Source organism: Harpia harpyja, chromosome 2 (assembly GCF_026419915.1).
Source record: "Harpia harpyja isolate bHarHar1 chromosome 2, bHarHar1 primary haplotype, whole genome shotgun sequence".
Lineage (NCBI taxonomy): Eukaryota > Metazoa > Chordata > Aves > Accipitriformes > Accipitridae > Harpia > Harpia harpyja.
Window position 1 is genome coordinate 79052603 of NC_068941.1, and position 23730 is coordinate 79076332.

Genomic DNA, 23730 nt, shown 5'->3' on the forward strand with positions numbered 1-23730 from the left:
ATTCTAGTTATGATAGCCATTGAGATTGTCTTTCACCTGTGGGCATATCAAATTTCTGTAGGCCTGGGGTCTCATCCTCACCCTGTCACAGATTACCCACATAACCCTGAACAGCTTGCCTAGTTATCCCTCTCCTTCAATTGTCCCCTTTCCAGTTTTTTCATCCTTGGGTCAATATTACCTACCAAATGCACAGCAAGGCAAGATATATTGTGTAAGGTCAAATTAGCCACTAAAGCACCCTCACATCCTGGCAGGGACAGTTATATCTGCTGGTCAGAAGCAATAGTGGTGGGAGGACACCAGCACCAGCTTTGAAAACGTGCTAGAGTGGTGAACAGGTTATATATACACTTTACATTTGACAGCCCATTTCTCCCACAGCAGTGATACAAGGAAATTGGCACAAATCTGAGTCCACGCTACACTTTTCCTACAGATTAACCAGCCCTCGTGGTACGTATGTTCCCCTCACATCTATCTTCCGCCTTCTGCCCTAAAGAATTAGGCTGCTTTTCCAGTCATTCCCATCTGTTCACGCATAACAAAGATGCACAGGCAAAATGCTCATGCACGTGTTACAGGCAGATGTAACAGAGATTACATATGTAACCACAGAAATCTTCACTGATAGAAGATGTTTCTGTTTTGCTTATCTGTATTTGGTGATGTCCAGGGTCTCCCTAGCTGGACTCTGTTATCCAGCACACCCACAGTGAGAAAGCTGGAGTAGATTTCAAGTTACCTCATGTTTACTCAGCAGAGGATCTCTAACCACACCATCAGCATCATCGCTGATGTGTGACGCACTTGTATTTGTCAGCCTTAAGATCATAGCCAAGATGGGTCCCATTTTGCTATGCTGTATACATAATTAATTATATTTCTTCTTTGCCATTTTCCCTTGGACATAATATTTAGGGCAGGGGCGTCACTGGTAAATGCTCATGAGAGAGGTGCTGCTTACTTGAAAATAAGGGTAGGAGCCATAGATCTCCTTCTGTGAGCAAAATATGTGGTGTTATCGATATACTGTAGTTAAATTGCATAGTGGAAGTGGAAGTAAGAAAGATATATCAACAGACAGACAGATAGGTGGATAGGAGGGTAGATAAAAGGATTTATTCTGTAAATAAAACTAAACAACATATTAAAACACTGACCCTGAACAAATATAATACAGAAAATTGTCATTGTATTGCAGTGTATTTTGTCACTGAAATACGGAGAAAAGGGGATATAGCAAACTTTTTAAAACTTTAATTGTACATCACCAGTTTAGTACTAGTTCACTGTACTATGAGCATTTCTGGTCTATGCATTTGGGAAGAAAGCAAAGCAGAACACACACAATAAATACTTCAGGAAAGGGTAAAGAAAAGCCACATCAATGGTAGAAGGATTGGACAGGATCCCAGTTCATAAGCCTGAGGATGGAAGAGATTCCACAAGCCCTGATGACACTGTAAAGCTCTTCGAAGTGGAGGTTTCAAACAACATGAAAGTGATCAAACCAAGCAATACAGCCTAAAACTACATGTCGTACCATCCAAGCCATTCACTGCTGGGCAGGAGGGAATCGTATCAGCCAGAGCAGTTAAGCATCGGGAGAGAGGTAATGGAGGTAATTGAGGCACCATCACCAGAACTATTCAATAATAGATTAGATAAGTAGTAGAAATAATGTAGGGAACATCCTACATGATGCAGGGAGTTGAACTAAATCACCCAGGAGGAGAATAATTGCAATTATAGATCTGTTCCACCGCCACTAGAAAACAGTGGTGCCAGGTGCAAGTATTAACTTTATTAAAAAATGAACTGGAATGTACATACTCTCAAACACAGCCAAGCGCCATATATATTCTATTTAGGAATGAGACTCAACCCCATTTCACAGAACTATATATTATTGTGTTAATTTTAATTTTTGCAAAGTCGATGCTGTGCAACATTGGAAAAGGACTTGACCTACAACATCTGCTGAAGATAAGTCCCTGCTCCTTCATTTCATTCAAATTGGGAGAGTGTTATGTTTGATTTGTGAATCTGGCATGTTATGGTAGTTTTTTGCATGTTCATTAAAAAGACCTTGGAATAATCTGAGTATATAAAATAATCTGAGAATATAAACAGCATATTCCTCTGGGCCTTGTAGCAGAAAGCAAAAACAGCAGTGGAAAATTAGCGCACATAACCTTTCACAAGATGCGAGAGCTTCTCATTTTCTTTAGCCATTTCTAAGAGCCTGATGTATGACACATCTCAGGTCTTGCCTCCAGTAAGTTAAGCCATGGTTTTCTTACCATTTTTATTGAGAGGAGCACCCAGATTCTCTTTCAGAAAAGACCTGATCCAAAGAGACTCTTTCCAAGCCACTTGACTTACTTTGGTATCATACCCCCGTGGGTTTGCTAGATGTGTTCCTCGGCTTCCAAGCAGATCTGTGAGGCTTAGAGTAAGGCTTAGAGTAATCTAATCAAGTCTGACAATAGCACTTTGCCAAAATACAGCTTTGGAGAGAAAAGCCATGTGTTTAAAAATGCATGCCCTTCAGAAGTTCCCAGAGCCACTCCCTAAATTGCTTTCACTTACAATGTTTCTTGGTGTTTGCTTACAGTAATCCCCGGGCAGACTTGCGGTGGAAGGCGCCTTCAGTTCATCAAGTGCAGTCCCCCGCTACTGCTGTCACCGTCCTAAGTAGCCACTTTCATACTATGAAGTCAGTGAATTCAACAGAAAACATGAGAATCCATTGATCCTGGCATCTGACCCAGGGCAAAAGATTATACAATAAAGGGACAAGTAGACATATTAGGGACATTTCCCCATTGATTTTGATCAGAGTCCAATGACATGGCAAAGGGGACTGATGTCCTAACTGTATCAGCCATCTGCTGTTTCTGATAGCAATGCTTATAGATTCTGTCTCTCTCAAGATGTGCGAATGACTGAGAGATCAAGTTTCTGTTATTGGGAGGCTTCATTAAAGGTCAGATTTGTCTTAATAACTGAGTTGCTAGTCTTAATACTTATTTTCAAACTATTTTGCATTTCTAAATCAGAAATCTTCTTTTCAAGAAAATAATTATTCTTTTAGGATAAAATTCATCTAGCAAAATAACACCATGGAAGCATTAAGAAACAGTTGTTACTTGAAATGTTTTTAGTTCTGTGAGCTCCTTAATATGAAGATATAACTTTATTTCCCAGGTACTTTTTCACAGACTTCATGACGCAATCTGGAAGTTCACGATGCTAAGCATACTTCTTTTTTAATTTAACTTCTATCTTTTCATCTGTTTTGCCTGGATCCCAATTTTACAACTTTTACCACATGGGTATTAAAAGCTTGTTGACACAAGGATATATAAACTAGTGCTGTTCTCCTTATCCATTAAAAAGTCAGGTCTAGGAGCCTGGGGAAGCAGACACATATGTGAAACAATTATCTAATAATGGAAATTGAATGCAGATATTTGGTTACAAATCCACAAATTACAGGGTCTTTCAAAAACACATGCACATCCTACCACATAACATTTCCTACAGAGTAATTAGAGTTCTTTGCATCTATAATTTCACATTAATGACTCTCTAAGCAAACATTGAAATTACACAGTAATATACCATAACAGCTCCAGACTGGTTCACTTTTGTTGTACAAAAAGGCAGAGAGATAGTTATGTCACTGTGTGCATCAGAGAAGTTGTCAAACAATCCTACCTGTACAAAATGTTAGAGACTGCTATAAATAAAACTTTTTTAACCATTTAGTGTTTTTCAGTGTACCATTATGTGCTAAAACACTTATAAATACATCTGAAAATACATGAGCATCAGTTATTTACTCAGCTGGCAACTAGGAATCAGTGTAAAGATGTTAGAAATCTCAGTCCGCATGAAGGAACATAGGGATGTTCGGATCTTTGTTTGCACAAAGGATTCACTCCAACTCAGTAACAGACAGTGAAAGATTCTGTAGACATTGCAATCCTAAGGAAAGAATAAATGACGTTTGTCCATGGGTCCCAGATATTTATTTGCAAAATAGATCCAAAATTGTCACTTACTTACAAAAATGAGAAATAGGGAATGTTTATGTTGTCAGGAGTAACTTAAGGAAGTATATATTTCATAGTGAGTATAGTCTCTACATGTGTATATTGATATACATCTCCTAGAGGGCTGGAACTCAGACAACATTATGGTTAACCGGTAGCCAAATCTCCCTTCTGATTTGAGTATCAGTGTTGCTTTATAAAGACATTATAATTGCATATAGGGATTGTTTTTCAGTAAAATATTCCATTCATGATGCTTAGAAAGAACTAGAGTTCACACCAAACTTTCCAGTTGTGTTGGCTGTGTGGGTAGCTTTGCTTTTCTCACTGGTGGTCACAAATAAAACTTTGAAATGTTCCTAGAGAAAATCTGCAGACTGAACAGAGGTTCTTGTAGCTGCCCTATAGCTGACTGTTGAAAGAAATGGAGAGCTGGATCTGGCAGATTTGGGGAGAAGAGCCAGAATGAAAGCTGATCCAGATCCAATCAAGTGCTGATCTTCATCAATTGCTAGGATGCCACCCCTACTTGAGAAGAGCCATGCTGGTTCAATAATTTAACTCCAAGATAGAGGAAGACCACAAAGAAGAACTTCCCCAGTTGTTGTCTCATATGGGTGCATCCTTTATAAAGATCATACTTCTGACTTCTATAAATCTGAGTGTGAAAGTAATGAAAAAATCAAAACTGTGGCAAGGTATCTGTTGCTTAATAAGGTGTCATTTCTTCCTGTATAACGATTCACAAGCAGCTGATGAAAAGGCTTTGAGCAAACTAGGGTGGCTTCTGCTCCAACTCAGACATCACTGTCCCAAAGGACACATATGACTGCAGTAGACTGTGGAGAGCCAAAATCCAGACGTGGGTCTCTACAATGAGGTCTTTACACAAAGCTCTGCTACCACCTTTGTCCTCAAACCCACCCATCGATTCTGGTCTGACACAACACCCAATTGTCCTGGTAGACTCATGATTTGTATCTGGTATATTGGGTTGCTGACTCCAGATATATCTCCTGACCCTCTGACCACATACCTGCTTGTAAAAGCAGCCTCCATTGTCCACTAGGTCCTAAAAGGCTCACAGCTGGGCACAAAATTTTACTTGAAAATCTGTACCCGCTGCCGTGCTTCAACCCTCTTTAGAGCCCCCTTTAGGCATGTCTGTGTCTTCCTCTCCTGCTTTGTACCTTCTAGTTTACTGCAGATTTTCTGATCTTGCAGAGTTCCTCTGCTTGTTTATTCTCAATTGCTTTTTGTGCAAAATAACTTGATTTTAATGATACAGCTGGGAATGGTTGTGCTGTTTCACACTGGACATTCCTTTACATCTAATTTTTCTTAGAATGTCTGGTAATGTTTTCCCGTCTGTTGGATTTTATATGAAGACCAGTACCAATGTAATTGATTTGTTGAGAACAGAGAAGGGGCAGGTATGATTCTCCCCTCTGTGCACTGATTATATTGCAGTCACCATTTCCCATTCCAGAACACACTGTCTTCTCTAGAGTTAAGTTCTTCTCCAAAATAAAAGGCTTCCTGCTTTTAGGGGCAGAGCATTTCCCAGGTACTGCAACACAGAATGGGACACAAGATAAATATTCCTGATCCTATACTGTTTGGTGGCCTTTATTTTTAGTAATAGACAGTTTCCAGGTTTTTATTTTAAGCAATTTATGTATGATCTTTACTTTAAAGTGACAGATGGACTGGTTGGCAATCAGATCTCATGATGTAAGAGTATGTTCAATGTCAGTGTCAAGGCAAAAGTAGATGCATGGAGCAGTGAGTTTCACCCTTTTCCAAGCCTCTCCAGTAAATCCATATCCCATTTTTTCAATATGGTTACTATTTCACATCATAAGTATGAGGATATTACTACTTCACATACTTTAAAAAGGAAAAGATCTTAAGGACTCAATCTGACAAATCCAGCTTTAAGTCAGACATATTCTAGAGGTCACATCCTTGCCTTCTAATCATGTGTTTGTAAGGGAAAGCAGAATCAGGCCCAGCCCAGGTGTAACCTGCAAAATGAGCCCAATGCATACATTCACATGAGGAGGTAGAGAAGAGAGACTACTGGCTTTCAAGAAAAAAGTGCAGTTGGACCCCGCCGTACAGAAGATGCACAGAAAGCGTTTTTGCTGTGTCTCCCTCCAAACTGATTTTTTCTTGTTCATGGTGATTTTGGATGATCAACGTTGTGCCTTTTCCATGATGCTGTGATGAATTTTTGTCTTCCTTAAATTTAATTAAGCTTGCCTAGGTTCAAAGGAGTCTCCCCTGCGAGATAAGGCTGTGACTCTTCTTTCTCTGCCTAATGCCACTAATGTAAATCTGTGGTGGCTTCCTTGCAGAACATGAAAAATTACTACATTTTGGGGTAATGCTGCAAGCCTTCCTCTAGGCAGATGAAGCCCTACTTCTGCTTATGAACATACAAAATGTGTAGGAAGTTCAAGCCTTTCCTTAAAAAGGAAAGAAAAGACAAGCTACCATTTCAGGTTAACCAAATAAAAAAGAAAAAAATAGCAAATCCAGGAGCAGGGGAGAAGAAGCAGAAGAATTTTCTGGACTCTAGATTAACCCCTGACAAGGCCAAAGAGCTGTGCTGAGTAACTTTTCTCCCTATAGTCTGTACCATACCTTCCCTCACTTTGTGGAGGTGAGCACCAGCCTGATAAGGAGCAGAAGGCCAATTAGCAGGGTTGTTGACAAGAAGGGCTTGCACAACATCCTTGTGCTGGTCCATAAAGCTGTCTAGGTACACGGTGATCAGAGAACAGCAAAGCAAAACAAACCGGTAGCAAATGCCTCGTTCAGCCTCCTGAGCAGGAGACTCCAGGGGGAAACCAGTCCTAGGGGAGTTTTGTAAAGAGCAGACAAGTGAAGCGGCTTACTCTCCAGCAGAAATAATTGGGTCTTCTAATTCTTGGCATGCTCTTCAACAAGAAAAGCTGCCACATGCAGCAGTGTGATTGATCATCCTAATCCCAGGGAATTTTATAACATCACAGGTGAGATGCAAATCAAGTTGCCTGGAGCTGCTGCACTTAGGATCAGCCATGTGGGGCTTTTACAAAGAGATGGTGGAGAGAGAGATGGAGCGGCTCTTTTAAGCCCTTGCATTGCACTGTTTCATGAGCAACACATTTATGTATGTATCCAACAGCTTTTCAAATATATTTTCCTGTTGAGAAAGGTTGTGTTTGATTACAATCTTTCTTTTGGAAGGTTCAGGGGCCAGGTCTTAGCTGTATCTTTCTTTTCTATTTAGTTCATACAGTATTCTGGGGCAGCCTGTCATTATGTATGTGCCACGCCTAACACAAGGGATCTCCCAGCACAGGTAGGGCCTCTAGCTATTCTTCTAATGAAAAAAAAAAAAACAACCCAAAAAAACCACTGCAGCACTGTATATGAGCTTTTAACGGAGAATCCCTTCAATATAGAGGCACATTGTGTCTCCAACCCGCTTCTCACCCAGCTGTACTATCTCTTTTCATCATGTCAGCCCTTAATAGCACGTTTTTAAATCTCAGCTCCAGCAACTAATCAGTTCTAGCACTGTTTGGGTTTTGGGTTGTGGTTTTTTTACTTTGGTTTTTGTTTGTTTGGGGTTTTTTTTCTCAAACTGTTTGCAAGCTCTTACAGAAGGTTTTTTGTTTAGTTTTGTTCCAGTTTGTTTCATTTTTTAAAATATCCCATCTTTCTAACCTATCTGCTGGTTAACCACTACTAATCGACTGCTGTACGGTGGCGAGTAGCAATCTGTTGTAGTAAGGACCAATTTATAACTGCAAATGCAATTGTTTTAAGCTCTAAAAAAAATGTCAGTAATATTCAGTGTGATCAGCATTGACTGCTCAGCTGGGAATCCTGATATATCGTGAACTTGGTTTTCTTCAGAGAAAGCCACCTTGCCACTGGCCGTGTTACACTGAGTAGCAACAGTTTGGTTAATATTTTTAGACAATGAACTCAAAACCAGCAGTTATATCTTGATGGGGAACGAATATTTTGGGATGGTTATTTACTTTCTCCAGCTACCCGGGTGTTTGAGACCTTCACCGATGGCAACATTAACTTCTAATGATCGTAGCTTTGGAGTTGGTCGGCAGCAAGTTGTGAAATCGGACTATGCACTGGAACTACGGCATGCAGAAAATCTCTTTCTGTTGTTTTTGTTATAAAATAACTCACTCCTGTTTGGGGGTCCGTATTTTCCTTCACTTGCCTCTGTAACTCCAGAAACAATTCGGACGGCAAATTGATAAAACGGAGAGAAAAATAAGACTGAAAATGGTTTGATAAAGGAGGTGAAAAGTAGATTAATTGCCGAATAGCGACTTCCTATATAATTACCTTTCACCACAGAGACATCTAAGGCTGCAATTATGTGGAAGAGCAGTTGCTTTAAATGAATTTTAGTTCCGTGTAAAACTAAAGAAATGGACCTTAGTGTATAGCTGCTGCATCTGGTCAAAATTCCATTGGTAGGGATTTTGAAAAAGCCGGATTTGCCTCTATCGGTATTGATTAATCTCGTGGCAGTAATCAAGCAAGAGTGTATCGACATTGGAAATATTAGAAGTAACAACCAAAGGGAGGTTCCGATATAGATCATCAGTTATGCAAATATAGGCAAACACGAACCACATCACATCACCCTTGGAAATAAGGACATCACCGCTTATATGCGTCTCCAAAGGTTTTAACCACGGAGTAACTCGCGGACTTAGAGGACCTCAATTTCTTTAACTACCATTATATAGTCAGATCACAAAAGAAGGGTCGGTCGTGTGGCCCAAACTGTTCATTCGTCTCCTGCACCTTCCCGGGAGCTGCAGTTTGGGGGAACGTGAGCTGAGAAGGGCAGCAGGCAGGTCCCCTTCGGCGTGTCTACTTCGTTAGACTACCCTTGCAACAGCCTCGATAACATTGGGTTTTTTCCAGCACAAGGGCACCCTGTGAGACTCCTCCTGCTACTTGACACTAATTCGAGACCGATTAAAAAGCGAGAGGAGAGGTCAAACAACGCTCCCACATCATCGCAACCGTGAGAAAACTTTGCAGAGCCGCTGGAGCCGCTTTCCAGAGCTCGGCTGGCGCAGGGACTGCCTTGGCACCGGCTCCCCGGCTGCATTACACCCGCAGCCAGTCCCTGCAGCAGCCCTTTGCCGGCTGGGAAGTAAATGACAAAAGCGGCTTTGAGCCGCCGGGCTCCCGCTCGCCCCAGGGTCTCCTCGCCGGGCTGGCCCACGCATCTGCGCGCAGGCTCGTCACACATCTGTATTAATTGCCCACGGAAAGACAAATGGAACAAGAGTGGGGAAAGGAAAGGAAAAATACGTTCTTATCTAGCCGAAACACCTATCGCTATTTTTCCCGCTGGGAAACTCGACAAGTTGCCCGTTTTCGCACACACGGGTGAATTTGGTAATGCCACGATTGTGCTCTTAACCTTTATTTTTTAAATTAAAACCATCGGTGCACTCTAGGCAATCTCTTTCGTTTGATACTGCCTAGTAGTAACTATTGAAAAGGCATGCATTTCAGCTTTCTGAAAAGGTTTATTTCCAACCTTTGGATATAAAGCGTGTGAACTTGGAAACCAAAGGGCGACAAAAGCGTTTGGAAATCTATGAAGAAAAAAAAATAAATCAAAACTCAACACTTCTTTACTTTAGGATAGCAGATAAAATTGTCCCACGAGATTTCGGGGGGCGGGGTTAGCACAAGAAGTATGAGAGAGAGCTTGTCTTGTTCTGCAAAAAACATCAGACGAGCCACAGTTTGAGAACCAGTTAGCACAAAAAGTGTGAGAGCGCGCTTGGATTTTTTCGGGAAGGGAAAAAAAGTTCAGAGAAGCCACAGTTTAAGAACCAGATCTGAGGAAGGGTGTCTACATTTCAATAACGTCAAAAACGGGGAGAAGTTAATCTGCGGGATATTAGAGGGGGAGAGTTTGAGATAGAGGAGCACTCGGCGGCCTTGGCGTGTAGCAAGCTGTATTAAAAGTGACTCGGTTCACGGTACAGCCATGGCCACGGCGCTGGGGCAGACGCGGGGACACGGTCCCCGCCGCCTGAGGCAGAGCATCGGCTCCCCTGGAATACGTGCACGGGATAACTTGGGAGGGATGGAGGGAGGGAGAGAGGGAAGGAGGCAGAACACATCCCGGTTTCTTTGGTGGCTCCGTGTTCTCGCGTCCCTCCTGCCCAGAGAAAAAGCGCTGCAAGAGGGAGGGCGGGCTGGCAGCACCCCTTTCAAGCTTTAACAACGCGTCGGCGGCCCACGGACACGCGTAGGGGGGGAGCCCGGGCGGTCCCTCCGTGGGCCGGGGGGCGGCTGCCGCCGGCCGCGGCGGAGGCGGACACCCCACCGACACGGCGGGGGGCGTAAATAACATCGGGGCGGCCCCCGGCAAGAGGGAGGTCGGGGGCCGGGGGGGAGCGGCTATACGTCCCCGTCCACCAGGCTGAAGTGCTTGCCCGGCCCGGGGAGGCAGAGGTAGGGGATGGCGCTGCCCGGGTAGAGCAGGGGCAAGGGCAGCGGCAGCAAGCAGCGGCTGAGCAGGGTGCTGTCCTTGTAGAGGGCCGGCAAGGAGAGAGCCGCGGCGGCGGCGGGGGGCGGCGGCTCCCCGGGGGGCTCCGCCCGCCCCGGGCCCTCGGGCTCGGCCGACATCTGTCTCTTGAGCTTGTTACGGCGGTTCTGGAACCAGATCTTCACCTGCGTCTCGGTGAGGTGCAGCGCGGCGGCCAGCCCGGCCCGCTCGGCGCTGCTCAGGTAGCGCTTCACGTCGAAGGTGGACTCCAGCTGGAAGACCTGGCTCTTGGAGAAGATGGTCCGCGTCTTCTTCCTGCCGCCCGCCGCCGGCGACCTGCCGCTCTCCCCGCCGCAGCCCCCGGCCTCCCGCGGCGGCGGCGGCGGCGGCTGCCGGGAGCCGCGCAGCCCCTCGGCGGGGAGCGGGGAGCCCGCACCGCTGCGGCCGCCCGCGGCCTCCGCCCGGAGCCCACGGCTCGTCCTCTCCGCCCGGAGCCGGCGGGGCTCGCTGCCTGCAACGGCAAAGCACAGCATCAGCCCCCCGCCGCCGCCCGCACCCCCGCCCCGCATGCACGCACGGCCCGGCTGGGCGCTAGGGAGCGGGGCCGAGGCCGGGGGGGGGGGGGAGATAGGATGGGGAGGGGGTTGCCGAGAGCTGGCCACGGCTCCCCCCACCCTCCAGAGGGGAGAGGAAGGGTGGGGAGCTTCCAGGAAGGATCTAAGGAGATCTCTCTGCCGTTTGTATGGCAGAGCAGTCGGGGGCTCCTGGACACGGGACGACCAACCGAGGAGGCCGGGAGGGGGGTAAAACACCCAGGAAAAGCCCCCGGAAGCAGGTTGGTGCGTGTGCGTGTGCCGGTGGCATCTCCTCCCGTCCGTCCGCGGAGCCTCGCCTCCTCCTCCGGCTGCGTGGGCGCCGCGGCTGCGTGGGCGTGTGTGTATGTGTGTGCATGGCTGCGTGTGCCTGTGCGTGTGCGCGGTCCCGGCCCGGCGGCGCTGGGAAGGCCCGGGGCAGACCCCCGCCGGGGGCCGGGCTGCGGGGTCGGGCCGGGGCCACCGCCTGCGTGGGGGCCAGGCTGCGACCCGACGTGCGAGACAGCCTGAGGCGGGCTGCCGGCTCCGTACCCGAGTTGCTGGAGCCTTTACTGGGGTCTTGCTCCGCAGGCCCCTCTTCCTCTTCCTCTTCCTCCTCCTCCTCCTCCTCCGGCAGCGCGCAGCGGGCTCTGCCCTGCTCCCGGGCCGGGCGGCGGGGGCCGGCCTGCAGGATGCTGTCGATGCTGAAGGCCGGCGGCGCGGCCGGGGCCGGCGGTGGGGCTCGGCGGTCGCCCCCGAGCTGCACCATGGCGTGCCGAGCCGACCCGAGCCGAGCCGAGCCGTGCTGCGCCGCAGGACTGGCTGCGGCGGGAGGGCGGCAGCGGCAGCCGGGGCGGAGGGAAGGATGGGCCGGGGGGGAGGGAGGAGGGGTCGGGGCGGCGGAGGGAGGGGATGGAGCTAGAGGGAGCCAAAGGGCTGAGAACGGGGGGAGCGGTGCAGGGGAGGGAGGGGCGGAGGGAGGGAGGGGAGGCGGCAGGGAAGAGAGGGAGCAAAGAAGGAAAGGGAGCAGGAGCTGGAGGGAAGCGGGGAGGAAGGGATGGGGGGGCACGCCAAGGTGCCCCTTGCCTCGCTGCCGATGAGGTGCGCCCCGAAAGGGTGCCCTGGGCAGCCAGGGCAGGGCAGGGCTGGCTGTTCTCCTGCCCAGGCCCTTCGGGGGGGGGGGGGGGGGGGCAGAGCCAGGCCCGAAAGAGCCCACGGGAAAGGCGGAGAGGAGGTGGGATGGTGGGACGGAGATCTCTGGAGTGAAGGAGAAGGATGGAGGGAAAGGATTGGAAATGAGAGCAGGGCAACGGGGTGGAGTGCGACAAAGAAAGGAAGGCAGTGATGGCAGTGAGAGAGGGCAGGAGGGAGGGGGAAAGCTGGGAGCCGGCGAACCCCTTTCTGTGTGTTTGTACAGCGCCTGGCACGACCCCAGAGAGTCTGCTCAGGGCATTTGCTGCAGATTATCGATGCCGTTGTAAGGGGGTGCGGGTCCCTGGGGAAGAGTAATTCGTACAGCCCGAGTCCCTTGCCTGTGGTCCTTCCACCTGCAGACCCTCAAGCTAAGTATGCAGAGTTCCTCTGGGGAGAAAGGGATCCCCTTTCCTCCCGAGGAGCCCCGTGGTGTCAGGCCACCCCGAAATCCACCCACCCCCGCGGCTCTGCAGAGCTCTTCCATAGTTTTCAAGAGCTAAAAGTTGTATGAGATCCTGCGCTTGGTATCGGAATGATGAAAAAGTCCTGGCCGGTGTGCATATGGCCAAGGTATGCCTTCTGGAGGATGGAGAAGCGCTCGCCTGTGCTGTGGGAGATGCTGTAGGACTTGTGGAAGGATCGGTGTGTTTCTGTACTATCTGGAGAAGTTTTGCTCCCCACCACCTACCAGCACTGCAACGTTTTAAAAGCGGTTTGCACTACTCACGGCAGGGCGTCCAGCTACGGGAGAGCCGCCATCAGTTGTGGATCGCAGAGAACCCTCTCCCTCCCTGCGCCCCTTTGTAAAGCCAGGGAAATGTTTCCAACCGGCTTTTAAGAGGCCTTTTACCCCGAGTCTCGAGGTTTCCACCACGAAAACTGCTGAAGGCAAGCGAGAAGCCCTTGAAAAAGAGTTGACAATAGAAGTGCTGACAGGCTTTCAGATATTGTGATGCCAGAGATTCCGTGAGATAAACTCAGGACATCTTAAGACTTTGGATTGCGTTAATGTTTAACGCACTGGTTCTTGGGAGAGCGAGTTTCAGCTCTTTTTCATTAAAATTTGTTCCACTTTATAAACGTACCCAGATTTTAATGCAGCCGTCTGCTGGAGAGTTGTATGTTTTCCACCAGACGAAAAAAAAAAAAAGAATATATACCTATATATCTGTCTTCCATCAACACGATTTTTGGCCAAATGCCCAATTCGTTGCATTTGCCTTGCAATCTCCTGTATAAGCTGGTGGTTCTGGTGGAGCGAAATGTCCCACTAAGAGAGAGTGGTAGGGTGAGAGAAGGGACAGGGAACAGTGGTACAACATGCGCAGAAGCGGCTGAAAAGATAAATTAAGAAATTCCGTGTGAGCTGGTAAAACTTGGAGCATGTGGGACTTGGACGCCAGGTCGGGTCGGTCTTTGCCCCTGCGCTCCTGTCTCGGCCTCCCTTCCCGCTGTCTCTGAGCGAAGCACGTCCCAGGTGCTGACATCTGTTCTTGCTGCAGACCATTTCCCTTTTAGTCCGGCAAAAATCCATCTTAAAAAGCAAATGCATTGACTCAATGTGTGTTTTCCTAGAAGACATTTTCTTGGAAGAAAAGGGAAAACTTGAAAGAGGCAGAAAGTAAGAAGGAAATTGAAGAAGGACACATAAGTTTTACCACCTTTTTTTTTTTTTTTCACCGAGGCTCCCTCCGCCCCCCGAGCGGTCCAAGCCCAGGCCTGGGACACCCGGCCCGGTAACATCCCGCCGGGAAAGGTCTGTCCTCCTTTCCCAGCCCCATTTGGCCACTTTACAAAAACGATTTTTTTTTTTTTCCCTGACAAACTCTGTGCCGTGAGGGAGCACACAACAGTGCCGGATCTCCCCAGCCGCTGAGGCAGGTTGGAAGAAATTCACCGGCAACAAGAGGATGGGGGCGGCCTCCGGAGTGCCCCCTGCAGCGAGTCCTACAAGCCAGATCCGTGCCGGGCTCCTCATGCCCTCTGCTAGGGTCCCCCTTATCTTCAGGAGGGAGTAAAGACTTGGCTTTGCATGCCGACAGGTAGAGCCGTACCCTGCAAACCCCAGACAACTGCCTGCAAAGCCCACCCCCACGGAGGGAGCCTCCGCTCTGCAGCGGGGCTGCGGCGGGGGAGGGTGGAGGAGCCCCCCCGGACCCCCTCCAGGCCCCCAGCAACCCCCCCTTCGAGCCCCGGCCCTCCCGCATTTGGCCCCGAGCTGCTGGGGGCGAGGGGAGGGAGCGGTGTCCGACGGGGCGGTGGGGCGAGAGACCTTGCCAAAAGTCAGAGGCTTTTCCGAGCGACTGGTTCCCGGGGCGTGGGGAGGGCAGCCCCGGGCAGAGGCGGGGGTGAGGGCGGCCAGGGGAGGGGGCGGCTTTGGCCGAAGTCTCCGCTTTCTGCGGGGATCGGCTACCCGGGGCTGAGCCAGCAAAGGGGGTCTCGCTGCCCAAGGGGGGGATCCAGCTCGGCTCTTCCCCCGCAGCACCACTCCGCAGCATCGCAATTCACTGTCCAGGCTCCGAAAGGCCGTCGGACAAGGTGCACAATCGCTCCGTTTAAAAGCAACAATTTTCCTTACAATAGGTAGAGATTTTCCGACACCGGTAATTTTTAATCCCGCTCTTCATTTGTGTTTTCTCTGGGAGAAATCCTGTCGTCTGGGACGTGTCGTGACATGGAGGCCGGTACCGCACAGCGGCAGAGCAGCAAGAGCGAACCTTTTTCTTTGAATAATATATTCCTGTATTAGAAGCTAACGTCGTGCTGAGTGGAAACCTTTTACCTGGGAAAGCTTTTTACCAGAAATCACCCGGCACACATATCTTTATTTCCATTTTAGCTCAGAGCACAAAAAGTCTCCTACGCTAAATCTAAACTGATGGAAATTAAACCTGATTAGATTCAACAGAAACACCAAAGGGTCCGGTTTTGCTTGGCTTACGGAATCGGGCTAGGTCTATCCCCCGAGGTACTCAAGGGTAAAACGGGCCCTCTCTGGATTTCAGGTCCCCTTGCAAACAAGACCCCAGTAATTTCGGACACACTGGCACCGTGCAGCGCTCTCTAAGGCGTCCCCGCTGCCCACCCGGGACACAGCCCGGGTGCGTGGGTCCAAAAGGGAAGCTCTGTCTGAAAAGTTCGCTAAAATAAGCAGGCGGCTTTGGCTACCTTAGCACTGCAGGTCCCTAAAATCAACTCGATTTTGCGGTTCAGCCGTAGCTGGGTGTAAATTGCGGTTGTGGTCTCCCTGCTCCCCGCCCACCGGGCCCAGGCAGCGGCTGGGCCAGCGGGGACATCGCTCCCCTGCGCCGGGCACCGCGGGCGGGGAGGGAGGGGAGAGAAAACGGTTTCACTAGCTGGAAAGCAGCTCTCCCTGGAGTCCCACAGGAAGGCAGCTACAAGTGTCACACATAAACAGGCTTTTCGGGGGAGCTAAGCCGACTCCTTCAACCCAGAGGTGCGGGACAGAGGCGGATCGGGCCATGATGTGACCCCGGGACAGAGCATCCCTTTTCGAAGCCTTTTGTTTCCCTCCGAGGTCAGTTCAAAATCCTCAACTAAATCGCCTTCCTGCAACCTCAGCGCTTGATACGAGAGGCGTGTGGTAAAATCCTAGAGCGGATTTCCGAATAAAGTAAAGGAAAAGTAAAGGAAAAGTAAAGGAAAGGAAAAGTAAAGGAAAAGAAAAGAAAAGAAAAGAAAAGAAAAGAAAAGAAAAGAAAAGAAAAGAAAAGGGAAGGAAAGGAAAAGAAAGGAAAAGAAAAGAAAGGAAAAGAAAGGAAAAGAAAGGAAAAGAAAAGAAAGGAAAGAAAGGAAAAGAAAAGGGAAAAGAAAGGAAAAGAAAGGAAAGGAAAGGAAAGGAAAGGAAAGGAAAGGAAAAGAAAAGAAAAGAAAAGAAAAGAAAAGAAAAGAAAAGAAAAGCTTTAAATTTTAGGTGCACATCTAGATTTTCATGAATATCTTTTTTAATAGACATTCATGTATCTCACTACTTAGAAATTAAAACGTAGGATCCGTAAGAAGAGTTGAGAAACTCAAGATAGTTAAATGAAGCATTAAGAAATCCGCCATAAACTTAGATTCATCGGGAATGGGAAAGGGAAACGTAAGAAAATTGCCTGGACCTAATTTGAGGCTGAGAGCACTAAATACTGTGAGTCCGCCGAAGTCTGGAGCGAGTCTCCCTCGGATCGATGGTGAGAGCGGGGCGCGCACCCCGCCCGCCTGACACGTTCGCAGGGGCAGAGACAGGCTAGTCCAAGATAATGCAGTATAAAAGAAAAAAAAAAAATCGATCCAAATATATTGTTCACCAGTGGAGCCAGCGCGCACCTATGAGATTTATCAAGTATTGATTTGCATGAATATTTTAGACCCATGCCTACGAGAAAAGTTATAGGCCATCTTAAGCCGGTGAGCAATGTACCATTTGCAAAGTAGCCATTTAACAAGGTGCTTCTCAATATATCGATCATTTTCATTTAAAGTATAATTAATAATAACATCCTACGGCAGCTACACCAGGAATATATTTCAGAAGGTCAGTTCAGACCCTATTTTGATTTTCCTTTGCTTTGCTTAAAATAAAAAATAAATCTTTTCACTAATTATTTTTATTAGCGTCCAATAAACACAAGTTATCTTTGTGAGTAGTCTGGCAAGGTTTTCCTTTGCCTCGCCTCTGGAGTGCCATCTAGCTAAGCTGTTGTAGCAACATTCATTAAATAAATGTCAACAGACAAGGATTTATGCTGCATAATAATATTACAGCTGTAGTATAACTGGATTTATTTTAAAGCTATTCTGAGGTTGCTTTGATCTATAAAGCAGCAACGTATGTCTCTATATGTCGCAAACAGCCTTTGCGAAACTACTTTGAGCTTTACAGTCCGCCAACAGTTTTCTTATAGCAGAAGCAGCACAAAGCGTGACTCTTACCTCTCTGATTTGTTTAATAAAAAATATACATAGGGAAGAAAACTGCGAGGAATCTGCTGTCCTGATTTGAGGGGTGGGCTTCGGTCTTTTGTTTGTTTGGTTGGGTTTGGGTTTTTTTTTTTCCTGTTTTCAAATCGTCAGTGCACATACATCAGGGACTACGTCTTCTGCTAGCTGTTTCTTTGCATCCTGCAGAAATTTCTTGCCATCAGGTACAATGAAAAACGTCATTAAAAAAGCTAGGAGGTAAAGAAACCTGAGGTGTATATGTTCCTACTTTCAGCACATACTTTTAATAAGCCACTATAAAGCAGTTCCTGCATGTACAGAACAAGGCATAAGTAAGCACTTTTTCTTGATGAATTCACGTCTTGCACCTTTTAATATTTTACTATAATCATAAGTTACAAATACAGTGTATGAAAAAAAATCTGTTTATTGATATAATCAGCACGTCTTTAAAAAACAAACAAACTAATGTCAAAACACATTTTAAAAATCCGATTGATCATTTAGCCCTGCCAGTTCCTTAACTTCAAGAAAAGAATATTTAGTAGAATCAGAAGTATAATAATCTCATGTTACTCCAAAGAAAAGGCATGTGGAGAGTGGCAGGCGTGTTAAGTTTCGCGTTGGATTACAATCTACTCTGATATGACTGTAGTGAGTCAGGATTTTGCTCCAGTAGGTAACACTGGGAGAGCTGGGGAGCTGTGTATGACGGGGGAAACGGTCTGGCCGCTTTCTTCCAGGGCTAGCCAGGCTCTGAACGGCATCAAATCAAGTGGTTGCGCCCCGAGGAAGAAACATCGCCCCGAGTCACCTCCTCTGCGCAGGAAAAGGCTGAAGTCAGCCCCAGCCGCTCCCCCCGCGGCCGGCGGGTCCCGTCCGGGGCACCGGCACCCCCAACCCCGCCGCCTCCCCGTCCTTCTTACACTGCTCGGGGACCAGGCTTTAGAAGTTTTCGCCCCAAATTCGGGTGTTTGACGGATATGCAGAGAAAACAGCTGGCGAAGATCTCCCGGAGTGAGACGAGGGATTTCAGAGCAGTTAGGGGGAAAAAAAAAAAATAAAAAAAACCCCAACAGCTTCCAGAAACGGGGCTCAAATCGAAACGAGCACCCCGGCAAGTTAGCACTTTTCTCAGCAACCCGGATTATATATATTTATTTTATTCTCGAGTGGTTTTGAGACTTTCAGCGTCCTGACTTCAACTGTGCAGGCTGATGCCTAGAGCCGTGTTTCAGGCCAAAGCGGAAAAAGAAAAAAAAAAAAAAGAAAGAAAAAAACAAAAGCGGTGGAGAGGTTATAATCCGCCCCTGACCCTTCTTCTCAGGTTTCGCATCAAAGCTGAAGCTCCGCCGCATCTCGCCGATCGATTTCATAACAAGAAACCGTGAGATTGCTCCAAATATAATATAAAACGTAGGAAATAGTAAGAATTAGATCGCTCTTCCTTCACTGGAGACAGGTCCGCATGCACATACGCCAATAGATCCAGGACCCGGCTTTCCCTGTGGGGACACCGAGTGCTCCGAGCTGGTCGGTTCAATTACGTCTGATTATGCCCTAAAATGTACGATCAAAGCTTGACCTTCCACCAAGGCTGAGTTTTGTAAGGTCATTTCCCCCTTAATATTCGGAAAAAGCAATTCAAACCTTTAGAAACAATGATGGACCCGATATTCATTTTAGCAGCGGTTAGAGAGGGGGAAAGAAAACAGTTATTAAAGGAAAAAAAAATAGCTTGGCATGCATAATACTTCATATAATATCACATTACAGGTTAGCTTGCATAACTAGCCATACAGCTCCCCGGTCTGTCCCCATCTGATTATTTTTCTTTCCTTCCTTTTTAATTGCCAGTGCAAACTACTAATCGATTACACAAACCGATCCCGTAAGAGACAGACAAGGCGAGGTGCGTTTTCCTCAGCCTCCTCAGGAGACTGAAATAAGTGGCAAACCCACTGGTAACATACAGTATGTTGAATTATATATATATATATGTATTTAACCGCGTATTTTAGCCGATAGTTTGTCAGGGAAATAAAACGAAAACCAAGAAACCAAATCCTCACAGCTCGGACTTCAGCGGGGCGAATTCATTCCAACGATTTGCCGCCTTCGAGTTGTTTCAAATCAAAAAGCCTGCATCGAGAAGGACCAGGGGGCATCAGCACATGCTTGGGTATCGATCGTATGAAAACGAGAGTAACCATGGAGGGAGGGGGGGCGGAAATCTGTACGAATTAAGTGGCTAAAACAAAGGGCCCTGGAGAAGCCGCTGGAGGCGAGGATCCGCAGGCTGCCCCGGCTCTGCACGGAAAGCAGCCGGGGCAGCGGGGAAAATGAAAGGTTTCCCCGGCAGGAGCGCTGGCCCGGGGCAGCGGAGGACACGGGGGAGAGTCCCTGGCCGCGGCGGGGGCCCCGGGGCTTCGCCGTCCGTGGGGCGGGGGCGGCGGGGCCGGGAAGGGCCCCCCGGCCCCGGCGGTTCCGTACATTCGTCTCACGCTCGGCAGCTCTGCGGGGGGCGGTGGGGGAAGGGTCTGGGGGGCTGCTGCCGCCCCCGGAAAACGCCGGTCTGCGTCACCCCGGGGCCGAGGCGGCGGCGAGGGCTTTGCCGCTGCCACGGGGCTGCATTTTCTTTGGATGCGCGGCGGGGGGAGCCCCGCCGACCCGCTCCCGGCTCATGGCTGGGGTCCTCGTAGTCCTTTCGGTTCCCTCCGGCTGCTGCGCGTCGCTCCGAGTTTACCCCAAAAGCAAGTTTATTGCACGTTTAAAAAAAAAAAGAAAAAAAAAGTCACAAAGCAGAAAATCGAGAAACGTGTAAGTTGGCAATAAAAAGTCCGGGGAGGAAGGGGGGTGGAGCTGGAAGCCGGGGGAGGGGGCGAGGGGGCCGCGGTCCCGGCGCAGGTGGGCGCTCAGACGAGTCCTGTCATCTGCGACCGTAGGAAAGGGAGGGAGGCGGCGGGGAAGGTGCCCAGGGGGTAGCTGACGCCGCTGGAGAAGCCCACCAAGGGGGGCGACATGTGGGGCAGGGTGAAGCCCAAGGCGCTCGCCGGCGAGTTCTCGTGGTACAAAATGGGGACCCGCACTATCCTTTGGGCGGCGTGGGAGAGGTTGGCCGCCTCCAGGTCGGCGGCCAGCTGCCGCTTCCACTTGTTGCGGCGGTTCTGGAACCAGATCTTCACCTGCGTCTCGGTGAGGTGCAGCGAGGCGGCCAGCCCGGCCCGCTCCGAGCTGCTCAGGTAGCGCTTCACGTCGAAGGTGGACTCCAGCTGGAAGACCTGGCTGCGGCTGAACACCGTGCGCGTCTTCTTCTTGCGGCCGGCGGCGCGTTGCTCCGGCTCTCCCGGCTCCTCGCCGCGCTCCTCCTCCTCCTCACGGCCGCCCGGCCCCGGCCGCCCGCCCGCCGGGCCCCGCGCCGCCGCCCGCCCGCCGCCGCCGCCCGCCCGCTCCGCCGGCTCCTCGGGCAGCTCGGGCGAGTCCCGGTCGCTGGCTGCGGAGAGAGGCAGAGGGCTGGGAAGCGGGGCCGCTGCTCCGGGGAGCCGGGCCCGGGGGAGAGGGCCATCGCCCCGCCGCCCCCCGCTGACCCAGCGGCAGCGCCTGCCCCTCGCCCCGCTCGGCGGGCGAGGAAGGCAGGCAGGCAGGCGGCTGCGGGGAGAGCAAGGCCGGGCTGCCGAGGGCGCCTGGGGGGCGAGGAGCCCGGGCAAAGGCCCCTGCCGCTGCTCCGTCTCTTGCGATAAACCCCCAAATACTGGCGAGTACGTACACGCACGCGCAAGCATACTAACACAGAAATTATATTCCGTGTGTACGTACATATACTCGTCTGAGGACATACTCATACGTGGGCGTATGTGTATACGCGGCTAAATGTACGCACGTACCTAAACGCACACAGACGCCTGTGTATAACGTGCGTATACTTTCAGCTGCGTTTTGTACACATAAATGCAAGCGTGCACGTATATGTATACACACGCGTATATATGCATAGAAGTATGCATCTACTTCTTGTATATGTCTGCACACGTACAAATACACGTGAACTTATTTATACACACACATGTATGTATTTACACACATATGTATACACAAACGTATTTACACACATATATACTTACAAATGCATATGCAAGTATATTGCTGTGTGTAAGATAAGAGGGGTAAGAATCGTGGTGCGTGTGTATAGATAAAGGGAGGTAAGAAAGAAATATTTTCACTTCACGTTATTCTGAACTTGATAAACCAAACGGATCGGGTCAGCTACTCCACTATCGGGACATTGTCTCCCCGCAAGTCTCCGTGGAGTTTCCAATCCTGTGGTTTCCATTTGCAGTTTTAAAGGGGAGAAAAAATACATCCTACTCTTAACACGGGAAAAAAATAACAGGGGAAAAAAGCGAGAAAAACAAGGCAGCTGTTCTTTCTGGAGTCGTTTTCTGTTTCTAGATGTACTTTTGAGAGCAATTTAAAATATTAATAAATCTATCACTGTAAAAAGAAACTCTTTGGATTACAAATCACGCCTCTTTTCCTTATCGAGCAACCGTGAGAACTCCACAGGCTCGTACAGGATCACAGAGATGCACCGAAGGGCAATATTTTTTCTATCAGGATAAAAATAACCCCCGATGGCAGCCCGTAAACTTTTTCAGCTGTTCATTTCTGCCCCTGAACCCGGGCTTTTCCTCCAGCGCCCTTTCCAGCCGAGTCCCCGTAAGGCCAGGCCGCTGCCTGCCCCTGCCGTGCTGCGGAAGGAGGGGAGCAGCGGAGCCGGCTCCGCGGGAAGGGGCGGCCGGGCCGCGGGGTCCCGAGCCCAGCGGCTCCCCCGGCTTGCCAAACTCTCCGCTGCGCTGCTGGGGACGCTGCTCCCAGCTTGCCGGCTCGCTGGGGCGTCAAAAAAAGCCAGGCCTCCCTCTTACAAAAAAAAGAGAAGGAAGAAAAAGGGAGAGGGGCAGAAAAAGGGAAGGAAAATAAAAAAAAAATCCCCGAGCAGGCGAACAACCCCTGTTTACATTCTGGGCGGCGGGGCGGAGGCTCCAGGTGCCTGACACACCGGGATCGTTTCCGGAGATTTGCCCCGGGCGGCCGAAAACGGGGAGGCAGGGCGAGGGCTGCGGGGACACTCCGAGCATCCCCCTCCGCTCCTGCCCCCAGGGGCCGCGGCGGGACCCGAGGGGGGGAGCAGAGACACCCCCCTCCCCACCGCCTCCCCCCCCCCCCCCAGCCCCAGCCGGGCCCGGCGATGAAGGGTAGGGAAAGGCGACTTACTGTCGGGGCTGGCGCAGCCCAGGAAAGCGGCGTGCGCTCGGCGGTACCAGCCGACGGCGGCGTCGCGGAGGGGGCAGCCCGGGGCGCCGAGGCGCAGCGGGGAGCGCGGCACGCAGCGCGGCCCCCCGCGGCCCCCGCCGCCCGCCGCCGCCCGCCGCGCCCCGCCGCCCGCCGTGCCCTCGGTGCCCAGCAGGTCCTCGATGAAGAAGGACGAGACGCGGGCGGAGGTGGAGCCGGCGTTTTCCGTGGCTTCGTCCGGCATCGTCGGAGAGAACTGCCGGGGGGGGGGGGGGGCGGTCCCTGCTCCGCCGGCGGCTGGCTCCTCGGCTCCCCGCTGCCCCGCGGCCGCCTCCTGCCTCTGCCTAGCCCCGTGGATGCTCTCCTGGTATAAAAGGGTTTTTTTCCGGAGTAATCATTTCAGATCGCGGTTTGCCATCATTTCCTGCGAGCTAGGAGGGGAGGGGGGAGGGGGAGGAGGGGAAGGGAACGGGGAAGGAGAAAAAAAAAAAAGCAACCCGGCAACCCATCGGAGGCGCCAGATTCTGCGCGAAAACGATAATAACGAAATAAAAATGTCATGCGAGTTAAACGCCGGACACGAGAGGGGGAATCCTGCGATTGGAGGAGCGCCGCGGCAAATGGGAGTTCCGCAGGGGAAGCGCCGGGCGCGGAGCGCGGCGGGGCCGGGCGCTGCCGGTGCCTGGGCGTGCGTGTGTGCGTGTCTGCGTGTGCGTGTGTGTGTGTGTGTGCAGTGCGGGGTGTGCGTGTGCGCGCGCCGCCCTGGGGCTGCCACTCACGAGCTCCTTATTTAGGTCAATTAGGGAGCAAATCCCGGCGCGGGGGGAGCGGCGGTGCCGGCCCCGGCACACGGGCCGCAGCCTGGGGGGGGGAGGCGGGGGGGGGGGATTTACCGCTCTACGTCCCTGCCCTCCCATTGGTTGCAGCGGGCTCAGCGGGCAGCCCAGCCAACCAATCCACGCCCCGGATATCGCAGTCATATTAATATCATTAATAATAATCACCCCCCCCCCCTCCAGGCCCCCGCCGAGCTCTTTCATGTCTGCGGCGGCGGCGATGGACGGAGGAGATGCGCCCTCCGCCGCCCGCAGAGCCTGCTCCGGCCCCGCGGGCC

At 50.3% G+C, this 23730-nt stretch overlaps 2 protein-coding genes across 2 annotated transcripts; both read right to left on the reverse strand.

Annotated features, from left to right (window-relative positions):
• Nucleotides 1–9500: 9500 nt before the first annotated feature.
• Nucleotides 9501–12050, reverse strand: LOC128138893 (homeobox protein HMX2-like). Its single transcript, XM_052780586.1, has 2 exons — nt 11739–12050; nt 9501–11125 (listed from the first exon to the last, which is right to left on the reverse strand). The coding sequence occupies exons 1-2, from the start codon at nt 11953–11955 to the stop codon at nt 10527–10529; spliced, it is 816 nt and encodes a 271-aa protein (XP_052636546.1). The 5' UTR covers nt 11956–12050; the 3' UTR covers nt 9501–10526.
• A 5524-nt stretch (nt 12051–17574) lies between these two features.
• On the reverse strand, nt 17575–23362 carry HMX1 (H6 family homeobox 1). The gene is made up of 2 exons (XM_052780588.1): nt 22599–23362; nt 17575–20820 (listed from the first exon to the last, which is right to left on the reverse strand). Exons 1-2 carry the CDS (start codon nt 22858–22860, stop codon nt 20243–20245), a joined length of 840 nt encoding a protein of 279 aa, XP_052636548.1. The 5' UTR covers nt 22861–23362; the 3' UTR covers nt 17575–20242.
• Between the last annotated feature and the right edge of the window lie 368 nt (nt 23363–23730).

Excerpts from the sequence above, each read along its gene's own strand:
- HMX1 (XM_052780588.1), bottom strand. The coding sequence starts at position 22,860 with ATGCCGGACGAAGCCACGGAAAACGCCGGCTCCACCTCCGCCCGCGTC. Across the intron at positions 20,821-22,598 it reads GGGCTGCGCCAGCCCCGACA|CCAGCGACCGGGACTCGCCC; the intron begins GTAAGTCGCCTT and ends CTCTCTCCGCAG.
- LOC128138893 (XM_052780586.1), bottom strand. The coding sequence starts at position 11,955 with ATGGTGCAGCTCGGGGGCGACCGCCGAGCCCCACCGCCGGCCCCGGCC. Across the intron at positions 11,126-11,738 it reads TAAAGGCTCCAGCAACTCGG|GCAGCGAGCCCCGCCGGCTC; the intron begins GTACGGAGCCGG and ends TTGCCGTTGCAG.